General features: G+C 39.2%; 1 protein-coding gene across 1 annotated transcript in view; it reads left to right on the plus strand.

Annotated features, from left to right (window-relative positions):
- Positions 1 to 24,696, plus strand: part of csmd3a (CUB and Sushi multiple domains 3a) — a 437,506-nt gene that overhangs the window by 390,236 nt on the left and 22,574 nt on the right. The window contains exons 61-63 of the mRNA XM_051721095.1: positions 4,097 to 4,270; positions 15,550 to 15,723; positions 19,198 to 19,271. Coding sequence (XP_051577055.1) covers positions 4,097 to 4,270; positions 15,550 to 15,723; positions 19,198 to 19,271 — 422 coding nt within the window. The remainder of the gene's footprint in view (positions 1 to 4,096; positions 4,271 to 15,549; positions 15,724 to 19,197; positions 19,272 to 24,696) is intronic.

Here is a 24,696-nt window from a genome sequence, read left to right on the forward strand (position 1 = left end):
TCCATCCTAAATCCAAGGTTCAGGCAGTGGCATATTAAATATCCCATGTCTTACAGTTGGCATCGGTTCATCCTCTGAAGTCAAAAGACTGAAGTGATGTCTGGCTGGCTGTAGTTTGTCATCATCTTTCAGCGACACGTAGCAGTGGAGTCTGACACCGAGCAGGAACGGAGCTGGATCTGGCAGGCTCTAGTAACCTCAGGATATGAGTCCCAAGGTTGAGACATGGAAACAAAAAATGTATATTAGCGTAGATGCCATTCAATTTTATGCAGAGTTATAGATCATGATGGATGTTTCTGGTTCCAGCAGACCTAACTAAAGCAGCCTAATTGTGAGTTGAAGGATAAATTAGGTGTATGCCTGGCTAAATAGATGAGTCTTTAGTCTAGAATTATACTCAGTGAGTATGTCTGCATCCCAAACAGTGTTAGGGAGATTATTCCATAGTTTAGGAGCCAAGTATGAAAAGGACCTTTTGTGGATTTTGATATTCTTGGAATTATTGACAAGCCAGAATTTTGTGATCATAATGAACGTAACGGAATATAGTGTGGTAGAAGGTCACTTACTGTGGAGATAGACCATTCAAAGGTTTGTACATAGTTAACAGAATTTAAAAATTAATACGAAATTTAACAGGTAGCCAATGTAATGACGATTGAATGGGGCTAATATGATCATATTTCTTGCTTCTAGTCAGCACTCTGGCAGCTGCATTTTGAACCAACTGAAGTTTATTTATTGAACTTGAAGTACACCCTCCCAGTATTCATTACAATAATCTAGTCTTGAGGTCATGAACGCATGAATTCGTTTTTCGGCATCAGCAGCAGAGAGCATGAGCACTCCATACTTAACTTTTGTTTGATTTGAGAATTCCTTGTTTACATATACAAAGTGGTAGTGGTCTGATAAATAGGACCTAAACCATGCTAATGCAAGTCCACTAATGCTAACATAATTCTCCAGCCTATTCAAGAGAATTTCGTGATCTATCTTGTCGAAGGCAGCACTAAGATCTAAAAGCACTAGATCTCCACAGTAACATCCTCAGAAAGCCATGTGATAAAATGTGTGGGCTGACTGTCTCGGAAGCGGTAACAATTGAGATTCGTCCTCCGCCACCCGGATCGAGGTGAGTCACTGCGCCACCACGAGGAATTAGAGCACATTGGAAATTGGGCATTCCAAACTGGGGAGAAAAGGGGGGGGGAGTTTTTCTGATTTGTTATATGTACTCTTTTGAAATCTAAAAACGAATGTGTTCAGTAAATGCAATAAAAATTGCATTTCTTATTTCAATATATTTGACGAAAGAATTGTCAATGAAACCATTAAGGAATCTGAATCTGAATGGTGAAGAGGAATTGGAACGGAATCCTTACATTCCTTATTATTCCCATCCCTACAAATTATATTTGAGAGTTACGGTGGGGGAAGATTTTCAGCAAATAACGACTTTTGGTCTGTTCCTCACACAAAGCTGTCAAATGGTTTTTTGTGTGTTTAACGGAAGAAGAAAAAAGTCACATGGGTTTGGAATAACATGAGGGTGAATAAATGTTACATATTTGTGTGCATGATCCCTTTAATTAACACTCACTGCTTTTAAAGTGATGAATTAATGCACACATATGTGAGCTTTGATTGTAATATTTCTGTCTTGCGTAGGTTTGTCAATACGATAACTGATTTACATGTATTTACAATGGGAGATTTACTGATCAAGCATTTTTAGCACTTTATTGGGGCACTTTCTTTCCAAAACATCTCATCATTTATTCCTACGCCATCCAAACCCCTGCTGCTCCCTGCCGATTGCTCTCCAACTCTGTCAAAATATCAGCCAACATGTTTTCCATCTGCTCCCCACAGATTTTTTTTTAATTTTTTTTTATTTGCAATTTGCAATTTAAAACATCTTTTGATTGACCTCACAGACACTGGCAGACTCCTGTTAATTTTGCCAAAACAAGACATCGTATTATGTATAATATCAGGTGTTATAAGTAAATAGTGGGCCGGTTGAGTAGTGGGCTGGTCGGACGAGTGGTGGGTCGAGTGGTATCGCTCTCTCCAAAGCAGTCTTGCTCCACGCTGAACAGTGTGGAGTGAGTCCCGCAACCCATTTGAATTCGACACAGAATTATCTATCATACACCCACATTTTATGGGAATCTTAAAGGAATATTCCGGGTTCAATACAAGTTAAGCTCAATCAGCAGCATTTGTGGCATAATGTTGATTACCACAAAAATTATTTCAAATTGTCCCTCCTTTTTGTTAAAAAAGAAAAAAAGTAAAAAGCAAAGTTACAGTGAGTCACTTACAATGAAAGTGAATGGGGACAATTCCTGGAGGGTTTAAAGGCAGAAATGTGAAGCTTATCTGTTTTATAAACACATTTACATTAATTATTCTGTTAAAATTCATGTATTATTTGAGCTGTAAAGTTGTTTAAATCATTTTTACAGTCATTTTAGGGTTTTAGGGTTTGTTGACATTATATCTTCATGGCAATGAAGTTATAAAATTGGCTATCACTTTACACAGAAATGGTTAGTAAGTGATTTTATCAACTAAAATTATCTTAACACACATATTTTTCATGTCTTATGGCTATATTTGATACATTTTCATATATATTTTATAGTCAGTATTTTAATGTTTACTTATTGGCCCCATTGACCTCCATTGTAAGTGCCTCACTATAACCCAGATTTTTGCTTTTTTGAAAGAAAAGGGGGGGCAAGTCAAAATTTGTCATAATCAATATTATGCCACAAATGCTGTCGATTGAGCTTAACTTGTATTGTACCTAGAATATTCCTTTAAAGGCTCCATGCTAAATCTAGTGAAAAAAACTTATCAAACGGCCACGATAATCGACAGCAGCGAAGAGGTAAACTGGAAAACTTTGTGCAAAGATTTAACAAAAGATTAAATTAATAAAAATTAATATAAAAAATTAATTTATATAGCACATTTATACACAGCTTACACTGACCAAAGTGTTGTACAGAATAATTATACATTATAAAATGTATAATGCAATAAATCAACAATTAAGAAACAAATGAGCTTAAAATCCTTAAGGACGAACCTATGAACCTATGTTTTAATTAAAAAAGTTAATTTAATAATTAAGAGACTAATGAAAGGAAAAGAATATCAGTCATGGAGTCGTGCTGTCAGAATATTTGAACATAGCCCTACATAAATTAGGTGCTATTTAACTTTTTGCAGATTTACTGTTGCTAATATCAATAAATTCACATCTGCTGCCCAACTCAAAATCAACACTTAGCTGTCAAATGTGCATTTCTATGTGACAAAAAGATGCAATATTAATATTTTTAACTGCATTTGTGATTCAATAATGATAACACTATTAGTATTGGTTTCTGTCCTTTAATTTTTAAAAACCCACCAGATCTTGTGCCACCATCTGTAGAACTTAAACTGTTTTGTAGTCCCCACTGTGGAACGTGTGGATCGGATGGGCTGGATTTTACCGTGACCAATTGTTAGTCCCAGTCCAGCCCTGTAAAGTCACCATAATTTAATGATGGTATTTGTAGTAAATCATAGTAACCACAAATTTGACCATTGTTTTATTACAGTAACCATAGTTTAACAATGGTATCAGTAGTAAAACCATAGTAACTACAAAATTAACCATGATTTCACAATATAATAACAACAGTTTAACTATGATATTTATAGTAAACCATAGTAATCACAGATACAGGAAAGTTGACCATGGTTGCTGTTCAGTAGTTAAACCATTGTTAATTTTGTAGTTGCTATAGTTTACTACAAACTACAAATTTTGTGGTTTTACTGTGAATAACACAGTTAAAAATATTAATATGTTTACTATAGTAAAACTATGGTTAAAATTTTGTAAAAGTGGTTGTATGGTTTTACTAAAAATACCATAGTTAAACTATGGTTACTGTTGTAAAATAATGTATTTTATCATTTTACTAAAAGACAGTGGTTACTATGGCTTCCTACAAATGCCATACTTGGTTATGTCAGGATATAAACATCCGTTTTACTAATCCCTCTACGTCTCTTGCCCTTTCAGCGGTGACCTGCGCTCCTCCACCCAGTATCTACAACGGTGAGGTGGAGGGTTCTGTGTTCGAGTGGGGCACCAGTGTGAGTTACCGCTGTCTGACAGGATACGACCTGTCCTTCCCTGCTGTCCTCACCTGTGTTGCCAACGGCTCCTGGAGCGGAGAGCTTCCACTGTGCCTGCGTGAGTTACCTAAACCCATAAGATCACCTGAAGACCTTTGTACTCATAATGTGTTTAGATATTATATTTCAAAAGATATCATTCCCATCGCCAGAAAAGTACATACTTTTAGTGCATAGTATGCGAATTTGTAAACAATGAAAAAGCATGTATATTTAGTATGTGAGATTCTAAAAGACCAGAGGAAGTGGGTATATGGATGGCCCTTTCTCCTAAATATATATCAGTTTATTATTTACAAAAACACAGCCTATAAACTTTGATTTTTAATACACGTTCATATTCATAGAGCAACAGTAATTAAATTCAAGTATTTGATGAGTTTGAAAAATGTTACTTTAAATTTAGTTGCAACGGCTCTTCAAGACAAATGCATGCAGGGCATGAAATTAGATGAAAATATGCCCTTTCACTGGCACAAAAGCGCACAGCCTTTGAAACAGGTTATTGCTTCAGCTTTTCTGTGCTGAATTATGTGATACCAGCATGCTTATCAGCTTTTATTTGTGAGAGCTTTTCGCACAATTCTGTTGTTCGTAAATGGAAAAAAGGGTTGCTTTTCATCATCCATAACCAACAAAATGCCATAATCCATAAAGAAAAGCAATCTCTCTAAACAGCAGTGTCAGCTGGCAGAGAACGTAATTAGCATTTAATTTTCTGAGGACTTTATGGCCTTTCTTTCCATTGAGATGGAAGATATCCGTATGTTATTGCTTGCATTACATTCAGAATTGAAATAATTAGAAGCAGCAAGTTACTTTGGAATGGTGTGGCGTAGTGGGCTAAAGCACATAACTGGTATTCAGAAGGTTGCTGGTTCAATCCCCACAGCTATCGCCATTGTGTCCTTGAGAAGGCACTTAACTCCAGGTTGCTCCAGGGGGATTGTCTCTGTAATAATTGCACTGTAAGTCGCTTTGGATAAAAGCGTCTGCCAAATGCATAAATGTAAATGTACTCTTGGTTAATCCAAGTTTTTTAAAGTAAACAACTCAATAATTTCTTCCTTCTTAAAAGAAGGTTAGTCTTACTAAGTGTACTTTGGACCAAAGAATATTCCACTTAAATGAACCCCCCACATCGGACAACAACGATAACTTGGCCAGCATTTGTGAGGATCATGACTATCATACTGACTAGCATATGTGCAGTTAGTATCTTCACAAACTTTAATTGCTTAAGTTGTATTTAAATGCATAAATATGTTCACATTTAGCAGCAAAGTAAATTTACAGCACAAATTATGATGATGCTGGTGCATCAACATTATCGCTAGAAATGTCCCACCCCTTACTGAAAGGGAAAGTATGATTGGTATCCTATCTCTGCTGAAACTAATGTTCTGATTGGTTGCTCAGATGAGTCGGACTGTCTATCTTGCTCATGCCTTCAGTTCAGCTCTCCCACCTCCCATTGCTCTGTGTGTGTTTAGAGAGAATCTCTGTACACTTTTTAAAATAAGCAGTGTTGGGGAAATTACAAAAAAAAAGTAATCTACTACAAATTACTCACTACTTCTCTCAAATTGTAATCAGATTACTTCATTGGAAAGTAATCACATTACTAATTACTTTACTTTTAAGTTGCTTTCTACAACACTTGCAAAAAAAAAATCCGTTCAACAAATTCAAAATAATGTCTCTTTTCTCCGTTTATTGTCGCACACCCTTCAGCTGTCACAGAAATGCAAACAGACGTACAAATGAACATGAATTCACATCTTAATTTTATTACACATAAATAATATGTTTTTAGAAATATTTGTGACCCAAGTAATGTACTTAAAAGGAATTTACACTACTTTTATTGCCTAAAAGTAATTAGATTACAGTAACTAATTACTTTTTATCCAATTACACCCAACACTGAAAATAAGAAACTCACTCAACGGTGCTGTGGCATCACTTTTTCAGTAGATTGAAAAGTTAGGGGTCAAAAGCCTACTCGTTGTTCTGGCAGCCATACGCATCATCACTGATTTTAGGTGAGCATATGCAAAACCCTTAGAAACATAGGTGGGCATACAGCATATGTTTTCGTATGTGCTAGACTACACTACTGCTTCTTATGCAATGCTGTATCTGCACTTGCTGTCTAACAGCAACCTTTAAAAATGAGCTGTTATGGGGGGCCTGGGTAGCTCAGTGGTAAAAGACGCTGGCTACCACTTCTGGAGTCCACTAGTTCGAATCCCAGGGCATGCTGAGTGACTCCAGCCAGGTCTCCTAAGCAACCAAATTGGCCCGGTTGCTAGGGAGGGTAGAGTCACATGGGGTAACCTCCTCGTGGTTGCTATAATGTGGTTCGTTCTCGGTGGGGCGTGTGGTGAGTTGAACGTGGATGCCGCAGTGGATGGTGTGAAGCCTCCACATGCACTATGTCTCCGTGGCAACGCGCTCAACAAGCCACGTGATAAGATGCGCGGGTTGATGGTCTCAGACATGGAGGCAACTGGGATTCATCCTCCGCCACCTGGACTGAGGCGAATCACTACGTGACCACAAGGACTTAAAAAGTGCATTGTCACTTTTTAGTGCTGATAAGGCATAATCATAATTAATTCATGGAGGAATCTGCCAGCAATGGTAATATATGGTTTGAAGCATGCAGAACATATCTGTGTGTGTAAGTTGAATGTAAGCTCAGGTATTAGAATCTCACAGACCCAGCTTAACAAGCGTGTGAATATCAGAGTTCCTTTACTTTAATTTTCCTTTTTTAGTTTCTTTCTTTTTCTCTCTTTTACTCTTTATTCTGTTCATTTCCCTATTCTTTGTCCTTTTTTTCTTTTCCTTTTGATTTACTTTTATTTCTTCTGTTCCTCTTTTCTGTTCTTTTCAGTTTTCTTTTATATTTTCCTTCATTTTCTTCCTTGTTTCCTTTCCTTTCCATTTCACTCTCCTTTCCCTACCCTTCCCTTTCCTTTCTTTTTCCTTTTCCTTTCCTTTTTTCTTTTTTCTGTTCCTTTTAATTTTCCTGTTTCTTTTAATTTTCCTTTTTATGTACCTTCTTTTCTTTCCATTTCTTTTTTATTCTATTGCTTTACTTTTTTTTTCTCTTTACATTTTTATATTGTCTTCCTTTCCATACCTTACCTTTCTTTCTTTTTCCTTTCTATTTTCCTTTCCATTTTTCTTTCCCTTTTCCTGTTCCTTTTCATTTTTCTTTTCATTTCCTTTCTTTTCCTCTTTGTTTTTCTTTGCTATTCTAATCCTGACCTTTTCCTTTTGTTTCTTTTTTCCTTTCATTCCCTTTTGTTTCCTCTCCATTTCACTTTTACTCTTTAATTTCATGGATATATTCAAGTACGCTAATACAGTATGTGTAGCTTGCTGAAAATACTACAACAGCAAAGCCATGTATGTTCACCCATTTCATGTGAAATTTAGATTTGCCTTTGCCTGCATATTCTGATTGGCCTGTTGTGTGCTGTTTATTGCTTCTCTGAAGCTTTGTATTATTCATCAAGGAACTTTTTTCTGACACCAGGGCCTGACTAGGTCCTCTCCAGCTCTGATTACTATGCATAACTTGGTTTAGCCTGGAGCTGCTGAAATAATTTTTCTATGAAAACGCAGTCAGATGAGACTGGTCACCGTGTACTGTAAGAACATCAGAGATTCTATTGTCGTGATGCCACATTTGGCCTGCGAGACCACGACGTTGCATACAGAATGCATAATGACAGTAGTTGTTTGTGCGTTGTGCCTGTTTGCATTTTTATCCTTTAATGGCCTGTCATACTTTATATTGTATCTGCTCCCTGACAGCAGTCATTGATTGCTTAATATGACATGCAGAGACATTCAGTTAAAAATGATGATAGCTTTTAAAATATTTGATCGCTCAATCAATGTTGTCAATCGTAGTCCTTTTATCATACAGTCTGATGTTACTGTTTATGTCGCAGTCTTCCATGGCTTTTATGCATGATCTCACCAGGATCTGACAAACAACTATCATAAAGGACAGAAAAGGGGCAAATGCATCATATCAGAAAGCTGTCATTTGTTTAATCTATAGTTTATCTAGTCTTGTGGGGCTGTTTACATTTTATTAGATATGCAAGAGAGGGGCTAAGAGAATTCTTGTGAAGAGCAGATATTTTGGCACTCGTTTCTCAGGTGACTTGAAGAGAATGTTACAGGGCGATCTTCTTCTATCACAGCAGATTGTGAAGGCTTTATGTATCAAAGTGCTGCCGAGAAAACTTGATCTCTGTGGATGCATGTTGGCATGTGCACACGACTCTGACTGATCCACCGTTTAGAGCTGCTTAGTGTTTTAACTGCACTTGTGGTTGACAGCCATCAGAGTCGATGTGCATTAAACTGTGTCATACTGCTGCTCAGGGCTGTTTCTAGGCATAGGCGAACTAGGCGGTCGCCTAGGGCACCACCTGCTGGGAGGACGCCAAAGAGGAGGCCTCTGCTATACCACCCCCCCATGGTGGGGGCCAAGAGGGCTCTCGCCTAGGGCTCCAGAATGGTCTGAAATGGTACTGCTGCCGCTGTGCAATGAAATATGTTCAATTTGTATAAACATTCTACTCGTTTTCTGTGACAATACTGCGTTTCTCGCAGCCAAGCAAACTGCACTGGACAGAGTCTGTCTGGTCACACTCAAACCCAGTGGGCTCTTGCTTTATGATCCCATCCTGTGAATTATACATTACAGAGCAAGTCAGCCGCTGTGCCCCCTTTGGCCTTCCGTTTCGTTTTTAAAGAGGGATAATTACTCTGATTTACAAGCAGGTGAGTTAACCTCTACACTCGTGGGGCTGTTGAACCGTGCGGCTCGACTTCTGATCTTCAAATACCATGTTGCCTGCAGAGCTTTGCTGCAATTTATAGTCAAACGCTTTTACCCCCCTGGTATCCTGACCTATCAAATGCAGAAATGGATTTAATTTGGGCTCTAAATGGAATTGTTCTCTCCCAATGGAGCTTTTTTCTTTTTAAGGCCAAGTATGCTGTTCACACTGTCCGATTTGGATTTCAAATCCGATCTTTACGAATGACTTTTTGCGCTGTCATTTTGCAAACTATAAACCTGATTTTTTTTGTTCAGACGTTGCAGTCAATACCTGGTATATCGACATTGTTTGCTAGAGTAATGATGTAAGCGTCAGCACAATGCCAAGACTTTCTCATACAACATCTGAAAGTACCTGTTATTTCGGATAGACAGGATGGAAAAATGAAAATTTTGGCAATTTTTACTATGGCAGGGAAATTTTAAGCATTAATTTATGTGATTTAATAGTTCACTGTTCAACGCATAAAAATAATTTACACAATTAATGCAGTACCTGTTTTGTTTTTTTGTTTTCCACCTCCTGAAACTTTACTAATGTTTTTCCCACCTCCTGTGGCTAAAATTGACATATATAGATTCCCAGGAGGTACACGCTCGACTCGACTGCAAATCCTAGCACAGAAACCAATTTTGTGGAGCAGTGCATGCTTATTCATTACACACAACTCATGTCCCAGGCATAATAAACACAGGAGCGGATTTACTGTTCGGAGAATGGACACTTAAACCCGCAAGTGGTGAGCCAGGTGTGGGAGAGATACAATATAGTATATCTTCGCATGATCCAAAAACGCTCACTCACTGTCATCTGAACATGTGTCAAAAGCGAAACTCCGATACCCGGAGTATGCGCCATAGAGACTGAATGGCACCCAGAGAAAATAATAGTTTTGAGATTTTAAAGTTCAGCAAATTTAACTTCAGCATTCAATTTGTTTTCTATCTGTACAGTATGTGTAGTGTCTAATAATGCATTGGAAATGTACACTTAAGTTTATCTTGCCAATAAAGCTTGATGTAAATTGAATCCCATTTATTTTTAAAAATTTCACAGGAAAATGGCAGAAGATTTTTTAATTACAGCATATCCATTCATTTTATGGCATGTATACATATACTTCATATCAAATATTTATACTTGTAACAATTTGTCTATTTTAACTCTATCCTCAAAAAACGTCCTGGTTACTTTCGTAACCTCCGTTCCCTGATGAAGGGAACGAGACTTTGTGTCGATGTAGTGACACTAGGGGTCACTCTTGGGAGCCCCAAACACCTCTGTTTTTTTTTAAAAAAAAAGACCAATGAGAATTGGCGAGTGGAATTTGCATGCCACTCCCCCAGACATACAGGTATAAAAGGAGCTGGTATGCAACCACTCATTCAGGTTTTGTGCTGAGGAGCCAAGACCAGGTCCCGGCCATTTCAGCAGGTAGTTCAGTGTTGTGGCAAGAGGGACACAATGTCTCGTTCCCTCCATCAGGGAAGGAGGTTACGAAAGTAACCAGGATGTTCCCTATCCGTCACTCACTCGACGTCGTGTCGATGTAGTGACACTAGGGGTCCCTATACAAAACACTACAACTAGCTGAACTGTGTTACGTGAACTGGCGGTGTGTGACGGGCAGACTGCTGTGTGCCTCGTAGCCAGTGCACCAGGCCATCACGTAACCTCCCCCAACGCTCTTATGAGCATCGAACAGTCCATCAGGAACAAGTCGACTGCCCAACTATAGGGACAGGCTAGCCCAGCCGAGGCCTCTTTTACCTCCCTTTTCTCCCCAAAAAGAGTGGAATTTGTTAACTGACTGGGAGCCATAAATGTCTGCATCAGGGGGTGTCCCTCCCAAGGGGAAGACACCGCGGAGACCACACACCGCCCAAAAAGGGGGGGGGGGGGGGTACTTCAAGTGGAATACATCACATGGTCTTACCGAGTCTTTTCGGAAGTATGTCATGTGGAGAGGTCCCATGGTAGGTCCTACCCGAAGGGGGAGGAGTTTCTATGGAGCATGGCGACCGGGGGCAGAGGTGCCTCTGCCCAAGGAAGATGCAGTTCGCCATACAGGGAAACGATTTTGGTACTCACAGGTCCAGGATTGGTCGCAACCCCCCACCTTTCTTCAGTATGATGAAGTAAGGGCTGTAGAACCCTTTCTTCATCTCAGGTGGAGGGACAGGCTCTATTGCACCCTTGCGCAGAAGGGTAGTGATCTCCACATGCAAGGTAGTGGCATTTTCGCCCTTCACCGAGGTGAAGCAGACACCGCTGAACCTGGGCGGGTGCCTGGAAAACTGAATCACGTAGCCGAGTTGGACGGTCCGGGTCAGCCATCACGATGGGTTGGAAAGCGCAAGCCACGCGTCCAAACTCCGGGCGAGGGGGACCAAGGGAATTATCATGTCGGACGTGCCGGTGGGTGGGTCCTTGCGGCAGGGCAGAGATCGAGGTGCCACATCGAGGGGATTCGAGCCCCGTGGCTGTGCTGAGTCCAGGGACATCAAAGCACTTACCTGGCTCCTGCCGCCCACCATAAGATTGGCCGAGGAAGGGGGAGGAGGAGTCCCATCCCCGTAGTCCACCGGACCCAATCCCGTGTGGGCGTGTTTGTGCCACAGCTGGGCACACAGGGGCAGGGGGACCGCCGCTGGAGCACCATATCTGCAAAGATGGGACGGTGGACGGTGGTCATGACGACGGCCGTGTGCACCGGACATGTGACCCAGGGAACAAGAAAACCGCTCTTTTGTTGAATTCTTGGGTACCGCGGCCTTTTGGACATGCGGCGAAATTAAATGAAAACGAAACACAAGATTCTTCTCCCGGCCCTCCACCGGGGGATGGAGTGGTCTGCTCACCAGCTCTGGAGAAGAGGGTCTCCTTGCCCCTGGGTCGCCTGTCTCAGGGGCACTTCTAAGCCTTCCTCGGGTTCTTGGCGGCCGGCCGTGAGACAGGTGGCGTCTGCTTCCTGCACTGGGCTCCACGCCAGGGCCGGGCCATGGGGGCGGGCTGCGGCGGAGCCGGTGTTGTAGTTGCAGGAGGATACCCTTGGCGACGAGCAGACAGGGTGTGGGGTCTTTAGCCGCGCCAGGGCAGGATGTGTTGTATGGCCTCCGTCTGCTGCTTCACCACCGAGAACTGCTGGGAAAAGTCCTCGACGATGTCGCCAAATCGGCCAACCTGGGAGATGGGGGACCGTGCCTTGTCAGCCTCTCGCATCTCAACCAAGTTGAGCCAAAGGTGGCGCTCCTGGACCACCAGGGTGGACATCGCCTGCCCGAGAGACCGCGGTGTGACCTTCGTCAGCTGGAGAGGGAGGTCGGTCACCGAGCACAGTTCCTGCATCAATCCCGGGTCAGAACTACCCTTGTGCAGTTCTTTTAGCGCCTTGGCTTGGTGTACTTGCAGGAGAGCCATGGCGTGCAGGACGGAGGCGGCTTGTCCAGCTGCACTGTAGGCCCTAGCCATCACGGACGTCGTAAACCTACAGGCCCTGGATGGGAGTTTCGGGTGCCCGCGCCAGGTCACAAGTGCACCGCAAGTACCTTATCCATCTGGGGGATCACCGAATACCCCCTGGCCGCTCCGCCATCGAGGGTAGCGAGAGCGGGGGAGCTGAAAGACCGGGACCGGACAGTCAAATGTGCCTCCCATGATCTTGTCAGCTCCTCATGCACTTCCGTGAAGAAAGGAATGGGCGGGGGCGTGGCCGTGGGTGGCGCCCCGAGCCCAGGAACCAATCGTCGAGCCGCGAGGGTTCAGGGGAGAGCGGAGGGTTCCACTCCAGCCCGACGCTCGCGGCCGCCCGGGAAAGCATGTCCGTCATTTCCGCGTCGGCTTGGGACTGGGCGACCATTCCCGAAGGAGGAAGCCCAGTTGAAACCTCTGCGTCTGACTGGACGAGCCTGCTCTCCATTGCTGCGCTCGATAACTTGTCTTCTTCCCGGGCTCCGAACAAGATGTCGAACTCACCCTGAAATGAGCCGGCGATCTCGTCCAAGCTCCAGACCAGGACAAGCGAGCGTGCTGGGGAATGGGAGGTCCATGGGGGGATACCCGGCGGAGGTGGTCCCATTGAGGTCTCCAAATTGCCCCCAGTGCTAACCAACACGGCCTCATACCCATAGGTAGAAGGACCGAGGTTGGGAGCCGCTGGGGTGGCTTGCTTTCTTACGAATGCAAGCCACGACCGCAACGTTGCCATGGTCATGTTCTTGCAATGAGGACAAGACCCATCCACGAACGATGTCTCCATGTAGGCAGCGCCCAGACACGTAAGACAGCGATCGTGGCAATTAGAAGCGGAGAGATAACGACTGCAACCAGGAATAACACACAAATGGAAAGGCATCTTTAAAAAGACATTCCGTGTGTGCTGCTCTTTTAGAAAGAAAATATACACTTTTTAGAATATACTCTTTTATTTGTTTCTGTCGAAGTGCCCAGGGGCATTCTCTGCACTCCACAGGTGCAGAGGGGGAGAAGCCGCTGAAATGTGCAGTAGAATCCAGCAGATGAGGTGAATGAACTTTGCGGATGAATTCAGCTTCAATGAATAGAACCGCTCGGCTCCGAAGAGAAAATCTGAATGAGTGGTTGCAAACCAGCTCCTTTTATACCCGTATGTCCGGGGGAGTGGTATGCAAATTCCACTCGCCAATTCTCATTGGCCTTTTTAAAAAAAAAAAGCAGAGGTGTTTGGGGCTCCCAAGAGTGACCCCTAGTGTCACTACACCGACACAACATCGAGTGAGTGACAGATAGGGAACTGAACATTTTAACATGTACATATTTAAATAATTAAATAAATGATGACTCACCAGTTTCTTACATTTGCTTTGAGACAAGGTATAAAATAATCATATTTCTGATTTTATTTTAATGTTTTAATGCATGATGTACCATGATAAATCACAATTAATCATAGAAAACTGTGCGATTAATTCATTAAAATGTAATCGGAAATTTTACACACATGCATATACTGCGTTTATAACTGTTGACTTGTTCACTTATTTACTATTCACTACTAAGTTTTCAAACCCTTATATGATGAAAGAGTGAGTGAAAATGAGTGGACACAACTTATAATATTGAGTACTTTGAATGATGTTACATACACATTGCGTACCAAATTACATATTTTTTTTTTTTTTTACTTCAAATCTGATCTGACCATTCAAGCTGAGATGGATTCCAAAAAAATCTGATTTTAATGGATTTCAAACCCCAAATGGATGTGGTTTGTATTGGTTTTTAAAAATCGGATGTCAAATCGGATGTTTTTCCTTTTTTTTTTTTTCTTCAAAGAACAAAAACTTGACAGATCTGAGATGGATACTTACAAAAATTAAAAGAAATTCCTCTCTGAACAAAGCTTTAAAATTCCTACCGTGTAGCTGTTTAGTTCAAATGTAAATAATAAATGTACATTTTTCACCCCTTAATATTCAGTGATACCTACAGTATCTCGAGATGTACTTCTTGGCTTTTAAAATGAGCTCTCAAGTTTGAAAATGAAAGGGTCACTGAGTTTTCAATCATAATACAAGTTGAAGCCGCATAGATTTCCTCCAGAATTAAAGAGCTGTGAATTGATGTGCCAGTTTAATAATTGATTCTTCTTCCCATATTGAATTCACACTGTCTCAAAGCATGTATTTTTAAGCAGTATATTTCTCCTTCATGCAGTTTTCATCCACCCAGGAGTTTGTTTTGCAGTGTCAGGTCAGGTAACTTACAGATTAATCATTCACAAAACAAGGTTATCAGACTGGATTTTCCTTGAAGGCTGCATTGATGGGATCATTAATGAGTTGTGACGGCTCCATTTGGGAGCAGCGATCCGAACTCATTTTGTGAGATTTGAAATAATCTTATGTAACTTTTCAGGTAGTTTCCTCGTTATCAAGTTAGTGACTATGAAACATTTACTGGCATAAACTGACTTTGCTTTCTTCATAAACATTTTTGGTTCTGTTGTGTACGATTCAACAGTGTGCGTTATTCCAAAAAAACTGATTTGTCTTGTTGTCTTGCAAAATGTAATAACTTGCACCACCATGACTATACTTTTTGTATGACATCACAGAGTCCTCTTATCTTTTTCATCTCCTCCCCTCCAATAAATTGGGTCCATTCTGGTATTGAACGTCCAGTGAATAAAAGCAAATCTCACCCTACATTTCTTTTGTTCTTGTTGAATATCTTCTTTCATTAGGAAATATGTCAGATTATAGAATTAAAACTGGTTTGCAAATGTCAAATAGCTACTGAAGCATTGATTTCATTTTAGAATAAGATTTAATACCAGTTAGCGTTGATATTCTAAAGGATATAATAGCAAATAACAATAGATGTATATAATAAATGTCACATCACAGAAATGTTTCATGTTGACTTAAAAAACTATTTATTTTGTTACTATTTTTAACAACAGACTTGTGAATCTTTACAGCTAAGTTCTGCGGTGACCCCGGCACACCTCCGTGGGTCAGAAGAGAGGGGCAGAGTTTCATCTTCAAATCTGAGGTCACTTACAGCTGCAGCGCCCCTTATGTGCTGGTGGGCTCTTCCACACGCATGTGTCAAGCAGACGGCACGTGGAGTGGAACCCAGCCGCGTTGCATAGGTAATCTATGACACTTCCTGTCTGAAAACAACATTTTTACTATTCTACAGTTAATTTCGATTTCTAGAAATGGAACTTCACTAGAATTGTTTTACACTGTGATTTCAGGGGTGCAAAATACTTGAGTAATTAAACATCATTATTAGGCTTAAGAGTTAATTGGTAGAGGGAATTGGTATATTACTCAAGAACTATTGAAACTAAATACTTGTACTCTATTCAATTACATTTCCAAGGCTAAAATCATATTTAAATTATATCTTAAATCATAGATACAGTTGTGCTCAAAAGTTTGCATACCCTTGGAGAATTGGTAATATAGTATGTACCATTTTTAAAGAAAACATGAGTGAGCAGGCAAAACACATTTATTTTATTTCTTATGGGATTCATATTCAATAGTAGGTTATAACAGAATGGCACAATCATAAAACAAAACATGGCAACAAAGAAAAACTTGAAATGACCCATGTTCAAAAGTCTGCATACCCTTAGTTCTTAATACTTTGTATTGCCCCTTTTAGCATCAATGACAGCGTGCAGTCTTTTGTAATAGTTGTCTATGAGGCCCCAAATTCTTGCAGGTGGTATAGCTGCCCATTTGTCTTGGCAAAATGCCTCCAGGTCATGCAAAGTCTTGGGTCATCTTGCATGAACTGCATGTTTGAGATCTCCCCAGAGTGGCTCGATGATATTAAGGTCAGGAGACTGTGATGGCCACTCCAGAACCTTCACCTTTTTCTGCTGTAACCACTGGAGGGTCAACTTGGCCTTGTGCTTAGGGTCATTGTCATGCTGGAAAGTCCAAGAGTGTCCCATGCGCAGCTTTCATGCAGAAGAATGCAAATTGTCTGCCAGTATTTTCTGATAACATGCTGCATTCACCTGCCATCAATTTTCACAAGATTCCCTGTGCCTTTAGAGCTCACACACCCCCAAAACATCAGTGAGCCACTACCATGCTTCACAGTGGGGATGGTATTCTTTTCACTATAGGCCTTGTTGACACCTCTCCAAACATAGCGCTTATGGTTGTGACTATAAAGCTCTATTTTGGTAGCTGTGAGGCGTGTCAAGGTGTTGTCGGGCATATTGTAACCGGGCTTTTTTGTGACATTGTAAAGGCTTCTTTCTGGCAACTCGACCATGCAGCTCATTTTTGTTCAAGTATCGTCGTATTGTGCTCCTTGAAACAACCACACCGTCTTTTTCCAGAGCAGCCTGTATTTCTCCTGAGGTTACCTGTGGGTTTTTCTTTGTATCCCATACAATTCTTCTGGCAGTTGTGGCTGAAATCTTTCTTGGTCTACCTGACTTTGGCTTGGTATCAAGAGATCCCTGAATTTTCCACTTCTTAATAAGTGATTGAACAGTACTGACTGGCATTTTCAAGGCTTTGGAAATCTTTTTATATCCTTTTTCATCTTTATAAATTCCATTACCTTGTTACGTAGATCTTTTGACAGTTCTTTTCTGCTCCCCATGGCTCAGTATCTAGCCTGCTCAGTGCATCCACGTGAGAGCTAACAAACTCATTGACTATTTATACACAGATACTAATTGCAATTTAAAAAGCCACAGGTGTGGGAAATTAACCATTAATTGCCATTTATACCTGTGTGTGTCACCTTGTGTGTCTAAAACAAGGCCAAACATTAAAGGGTATGTACACTTTTGATCAGGGCCATTTGGGTGATTTCTGTTATCATTATGATTTAAAAAGGAGCCAAACAACTGAATAAATGGCTTCATATGATCACTATCCTTAAATAAAAGACAGTGTTTTTGCATGATCAGTCATATTTTCAAAATCAATGCCAAAATTTCACAATTTCTGCCAGGGTATGCAAACTTTTGAGCACAACTGTATACAGTTGAGACCAAAAGTTTACATATGATACACCTCCTAGGCTAAAGCTATTCAAACTCAACTTTTCACAAGTCTGCACATTGTAGAAACTTGGTCATAACTGGGTCTTACAGAAGGATAATAATCCTAAATATAACCTCCAAAGTTTTAACAAAATGGCTTAAAGACAACAAAGTGAAAGTACTGGAGTGGCTATTATGTGTATGTAAACTTTTGACTCAGTGTAAATGTAATATAGTAAATAAAAGCAGAAATAAATCAGTCTCTTAGCTCTTATTTTGAAATTACCTCTTATTGAAACAAAATAATCTTTGAATGTCTTTAGCCTAGGTGTATGTAGTCTTTTGGCCACAACTGTGGATGGACGGATGGATGGATGAAAGGATAAATGGATGGATGGGTGGATGAATAAATGGGTGGATGAATGGATGGTAGATGGACATATGGATGGATGATAGTTAAATGGAAGGATGAATAAATGGATGGATGGATGGATGGATGATGGATAGATGGATAAATGAATGGATAAATGTATGGATAAATGAATGGATGATGAATGGATAAGTAAATGGATGGATAAATGGCTGAATGGATTAATGGATAAATGTATGGATTATGGATGGATGGATGAATGATAAATGGATGGATATATGGATAAGTGGATAGATGGATGGATGATGGATGGATGGATGGATGAATGGATGAATGGATGGATTAATGGATAAATGGGTGGATGAATGGATGGATAGATGGATGTATGGATGGATGATGACTAAATGGAAGTATGGATAAATGGATGGCTATATGGATGGATGGATGGATAAATGGATGGGTGAATGAATAGATGGATGAATGAATGGATGATGACTGTATAAATGGATGGATAGATGAATGATAAATGGATGCATGGGTGGATGGATAAATGGGTGGATGAATGGATGGTAGATGGACTTATGGATAGATGATGGCTAAATGGAAGGATGAATAAATGGATGGCTAAATGGAAGGATGATGGATAAATTAATGTATGGATGAATGGATAAGTGGATGGGTGTATTAATGGATGAATGGATGGATGGATGAATGGATAAATGGGTGGATGGATGGATTAATGGATAAATGGGTGGATGAATGGATGGATAGATGGACGTATGGATGGATGATGACTAAATGGAAGGATGAATAAATGGATGGGAAGGAAGGAAGGAAGGAAGGAAGGATGGATGGATGATGGATGGATTGATGAATGGGTGGGTGGGTGGATGGATGAATGAATGGATTGATGGATAGATGGATGGATGGATGGATGGGTGGGTGGATGGATAGATTGATAGATAGATGGATAAATGGGTGGATGGATGGATGGATGGATGAATGGATGGATAAATTGACAGATGAATGGATATTATTACACTCTACTGCAGTTCTCTTCCATCTGGAATTCCTAGTCCAATTATAAAGATAACAGTGAAGGAGTTGATAATGATGCTATGATAATAATGATGTTTATACAGTAGATATATATAAACTGTACATTTGTATATATACTGCACATATATATTTTTTTATTTTTTAAAAAAAAATATTATTTTTTTTTACTAAAGAACCAACCACAACGACGTGTGATAATCCAGGCACCCCTGAGTACGGCTCTTTGAACATCAGCCTGGGCTTAAAGGTAAGAAATAGTTGAGCGAGGAGTGATTCTCTTGGACTATTTCGGCCTGTGTTATCAAAGCTGTTATGATCCAAATAAAGTAAAAGTCAGTTCAAAAGGCCAATTTATGTCAGTCGTAGTCCTTCTTTTATCTTCAAGTACAAAAATGGCCCTTTAAAATGGAACAATGTGACATCTGATGTGCCTATTAATAATTGAAAATCACATTTTCCATTATTGCTGAGAAAAAAGGATCTTCACTCGCCCCTAGTGACAGTTTCATCCGAAGCCGTTGATGCCACATCAGAGCAATGTTTCAAAGAAACCCTTCATTTGAGTGCATGTCAATGTAGGTCTCTCGTGAGGTACAGTATTGCCAAATTTCCAGACTGCCCTGTCTTTCCAAGCATAATTGATTTATTGTCAAGCTGATTCTCTCAGATGCGTTCTGAAGGGCCCATGGCATTTTCAGAGGGGGTGTGTGTGTGTCTACAGCCATTAGCTTTTATTGTCTGGGGAGAGTTTGCTCTTCAAACACTCACTATATCTACCTAAATGCCTTCGTTGCCACTTTAACAACAACTCAGACACTGTTGTTTCTTCCTCAAGACAAGAGGAATGAAAAATTAATTAGGCACTTGAATTTGACATAACAGTGGATTTTGCATACATCCACTGCCAGTAAGTGATGTCACACTTTTATTTTACATTTGTCTTCTAACCATGTCCAACAGTGTACAGTATGTACATGCATCACAGGAGATTTATGTCATTTTTGTATTGTATTTTTTTTCCTGAAAAGTCATGAAAATTTCCACTGAAGTCTAATTTCCACAACATCGCCACAAATTATAATGTAATAGATTTCTATGGTGGAAATGATTTTTTTTTCTTTTTCTTTTTTTTTTTCTTTTTTTTATATAAAATATCAGACTCTTTTGTCTTGCTAAGGCTAATTTAATAGCTAACATTTATGTATCCTACAGTGTAAACACACAATTAAATAATATGTTCACACTTTTTCTTTGCATAATTTGGCAGAATTACAGGATGAATGGAAACGACACCCAATACAAATATTCTGCTCACAAGTGATATTTAACTTGAGTTTTCTTCAAACATCACTTAAATTCAATCTCAGGCAAGCTCTTCACTGACACTTTTGTCAATTTGATTAAAGCTGCAACATTAGCACCACTGAATGGAACTGCAAAAATAAACAATGTTTTCAAAACAGCTTTCTGAATAAGCCCCTCTTCTGCTGTTGTTCAAACAGTCAGATAGTCCCACCCCAGCTCACACCATTGGTTGAGTAACATTGTGGAGGTGGGACTAAGATACATTTTTTACAAACAGTAAAAATGGTTACAAACAGACTTTTTTTATAGTGCCACAGAGACATAGAGTTAGGATAAATTATTACATACAAAAGTTACATTCTTCAGCTTTAACAAGTACACCAACTTTAGAAAAAAACTTTATTAGGGGCCAATTGTTTTGGTGTGGTGGAAATGATGCCACATCTGTGGGACAATCGTAATTTTATATATATATATATATATATATATATATATATATATATATATATATATATATATATATATATATATATATATCATTTTCACACAATATATACTGAAATGTTTTATGTTTATTTCACTCTTTGTTTAGATTATCATCATTTTAAGCATGCAATTATTTGTAATTTTCTAATGGATTTTCAGTTTAGCATGATATATTTTCATAGTTAAGCATTATAAATGATATCATCAGCATAAAAGTTTGACATCATAGTGAAAAGCTGAATTGAATTGATGTGAAAAATGTACAGTGTATGAATTGCGAAATTTCTTGGTATTTGATATGTCCCCCTTATTGCCTTTGCCTGGACATAGAATCCCAGAATTTCATTGTGGTTTTGGACCCCACTGTATATTAAAGTCCTAAAGAGAAAATTTGACATACGTTACTCCTGGCTTCTCTAGTTGGCAGGTCTTATATGAAAACTGTTTGGCTGTTCAGTGTGGTTTGGATCACTCATGCCTGGAGAAATTAGCTATTTGAAGAGCAGAATAAAAAGACAGTCTCTTTCCACTGGCTCTCTGTGAACACAGGGCTAGCCGAGTGTTGTTTGTGTCAGTCGGGGCTGCTGTTGTCACAGAATCCTTTAGAAGTGCTGGTGTAATGAAATCTAATGTTCCAGTGTGCCGAGTCTTTCATCTCAGCAGGACTCTACTGCGCACAGGAATCCCTCCTCAATATTTGCATGTTCTTGAATAATCTAAAGAATGATTATGGCCTGTAAAAAGGACTTATTTTCCATAGAAGCTATTTTTCCATATAGAAAAAAGAAAAAAATAAGACAAAATTATATAAAGGTATTTGTGTGGTTTTTTTTTTTTGTTTGTTTGTTTTTTTTTTCTGTTTGTTTTGTTTGTCTGATTTTTGTTAAGTCCAGTGGAATTTCATATTCCAATTTCATTTGATGTTTACATTTGCTTTAAAGGCATATGCACAGCATGGAAAAACATCTATCTTACATTATTAACAAGCAACCAATACTATAATATGTTTACATTAACATACTATGTATGTACTGTATATGTATTAAAACACATAACTACAATAATACAATAACAAGCATATATTTGACCATTTATAGAGGACGTCTTTTGCATAAAGTCTATTTTCCATTCCTTATAACACATAAAACAAAGAATTAAATAATAAGGCTAAGATATATAAAGGTCCCTAGGAATACTTTGTTTGTTTGTGTTTGCTTGTTTGCTTGCTTTTGTGTGTTGTTTGTTTGTTTGGTTGGTTAAGTCCAATGTTAATTCATGTTTGATTCCATTTGATGTTTAAACTTGGTTTAATGGTTCGTTCTTGTCATGTCGAAATTACCGTAATTACAGACTTGTAAAAATGTTCACGTCTTCGTAGAACTCGTAGGTTGCAAACTCTGAATTCTATGAAAGCTCCAAATTGATTGTCGTGACGTCATGGAAAAAAACAAAATGGCAGCAGCCTGAACAGTTAAAGGTAGTTTACATATATATCTGTTTGATATTCCATTTTTGTAATTGTTACTGTTACCTGGAGCGCTTTCTTTGTTCTTAAACGTGTTGCGAGAACATATACAGAGGTAAATTATTAAATAGGGCTGCAACCAATTATTATTTTGATAATCGACTAATCTAATGATTATTAGAACGATTATTCGACTATTTGGCGATTATTGCAATAATTAACATTAGCTCTTAACCGACTATTCAGCTTGTGCCCCAACTTAAAAGGTTGTATTAAACATGCTTACTAACAATAAAGAGGACAAAACCATCTTTTAAAAATAACTCTAAATGACATTCACTGAAATACAAGGACATTTATTTTCATTTTTATTAAATTAAAGGAGCAATACTTAACATTGACATCAAGCGTTTAAAATGGATACTGCAGTCAAAATTCAAAATATTGGAGAGAGTTGTCTCCCCCGCCCCCTCCTCCCCAGACTCGAAGCTCACGCGGGTTGCCAGGTTGAGGACACGCAACAGGAACAAGCAAACTGACAATGGCAAGCGACGAGCCTTACACTGTAAGTTGATCAGCTAATGTATATGTTCGCAATGTTTTTATTGTTTGCAAATTATAAACCAGCTCATGTGGATTTTTTCAATGTTAGCTAGATGTATTGCTGGCTTCCATGGCTGCAACGCGCTGTGTTTGCCCGCTAACTTGTTTCAAATCTGGCAACCTGGGGTGTCGAAATACTATTGGGAAATGGGCAGTGGACGGGATCACACAGGCCAAAACACAAACAGAATTTCCGGCCCAGAACGGACATTTTAAAGTAGAATATACTGACATAAGCATTGTTTTCGGAGAAGCCAGTATTTCAACTTAGCATGTTTCCTAAATCTCTGATAGCATATTATGACAATTGTATGCTTTAGTACAGTAAATATATTACATATTGCACCTTTAAATTCAGTAAATAATTCACTGCAAAATCAATGTATTTTTTCACTTGTTCATACTTCTGCCAGTGCATTGCAAAGAAAAAATATACTCATATTCAAGATATATTCTTGAGAAGCAAGTCTAAATACTTATCTGTTGCTTCTCAGGTAAATGTATCTTGTTTTTAGTGATTTTTAGATATTTTAAAATATTTAAATATTAAATATTGTATTTAACATTCTCCGATAAAAAAAAATTCTTCTTCTGCAGTATACTGTAGCTCCTAAAGTAAATGTATATTGTTTTAAAGGAGTTTTAGATATTATTTTGGAAAACAAGCCAAAAAAGACTTATCAAAAACTTATTTTGTTGCAGTGTGTATTGGGCTAAGACTACACTCTCTCACTTTTTTTTTCACTTTGATCCATCTTTAACTCACCAAAAAAAACAAACTCTTTCTTCTTAATAGAGCTGCATATCGCCGATTTTTTTCACTATAAGATACACACCGTGACACATACAGTATATTAAGATTCAATACGTTATAATCTAGCTCCAGCAAACACGCCCGAGGGACGAGCGTCTCTATGCCAGAGTGTGCGTCAGCCGGGATCAGTTTCAATCTCTCCCCCTTAGATTGGGTCACTTCACGCAACTCAAAGAATCAGCGCTTAGCGCACAGAGAAATGTCCGTTTCGGAGTTTGTTTATTTGCATGACCAACTTCCATATTATTTGAACTTTAATAAAGGATGCATTAAAGATATAACACCAGGGTGTTTCCTTTTTAAACACTCTGACATGCAAGGTTTGCTAAAGCGGAATGCCAGATCCGGCTCTGCTTTTTTTACACAATGACATTGCTTCTGTATTTACTTATTTTGTATTTTTGCTTTCTAATTCCCTCATACTTTGTGATCTACAGTACATCACCTTTTAGGCTGTTCGGAAATTTTGGAGTACATCTGGACTGTGAGCTGTGTTTTCTTCCTCTCCTCAATCAGCCTCTAGCTGCAATGCTGCTCTTGCTCACCATCATTAGTTTAATTTGATCTCATGTTACGTTAAATGAGATCAAATGACTATTCGACAACGAACAATTTTGTTGACAAATTTTTAGTGTCAACATTGCCGATAACGTCGTCTAATCATTTCAGCTCTATTAATAAATGAATGGCGTGATTAAATATTTTGCAACAGCAAAGTCACAAATGGATCCGTATGCTTTTATCTTAGTGTTGTCATCTCGTAATTACAGTAATTCCGACACAACGTGAACACAGCATAAGTCGTATTCAAAGTTGTTGTAAAATGCTGATAAATACAGGTGGAATTGTTCCACGATTTATAGCGGAAGCCTGTTTTTGTTTTCCAGTCTGCAGTGTTTTCAATCACATCTGCATATGTTTTTATCATATATTGTGATGTTAAGCGTATTAAATTGTAAAAATTGCTAAATTAAAAAACAAGTGGCTCCAAAGTGCCGA

This window comes from Myxocyprinus asiaticus, chromosome 16 (genome assembly GCF_019703515.2).
Source record: "Myxocyprinus asiaticus isolate MX2 ecotype Aquarium Trade chromosome 16, UBuf_Myxa_2, whole genome shotgun sequence".
Lineage (NCBI taxonomy): Eukaryota > Metazoa > Chordata > Actinopteri > Cypriniformes > Catostomidae > Myxocyprinus > Myxocyprinus asiaticus.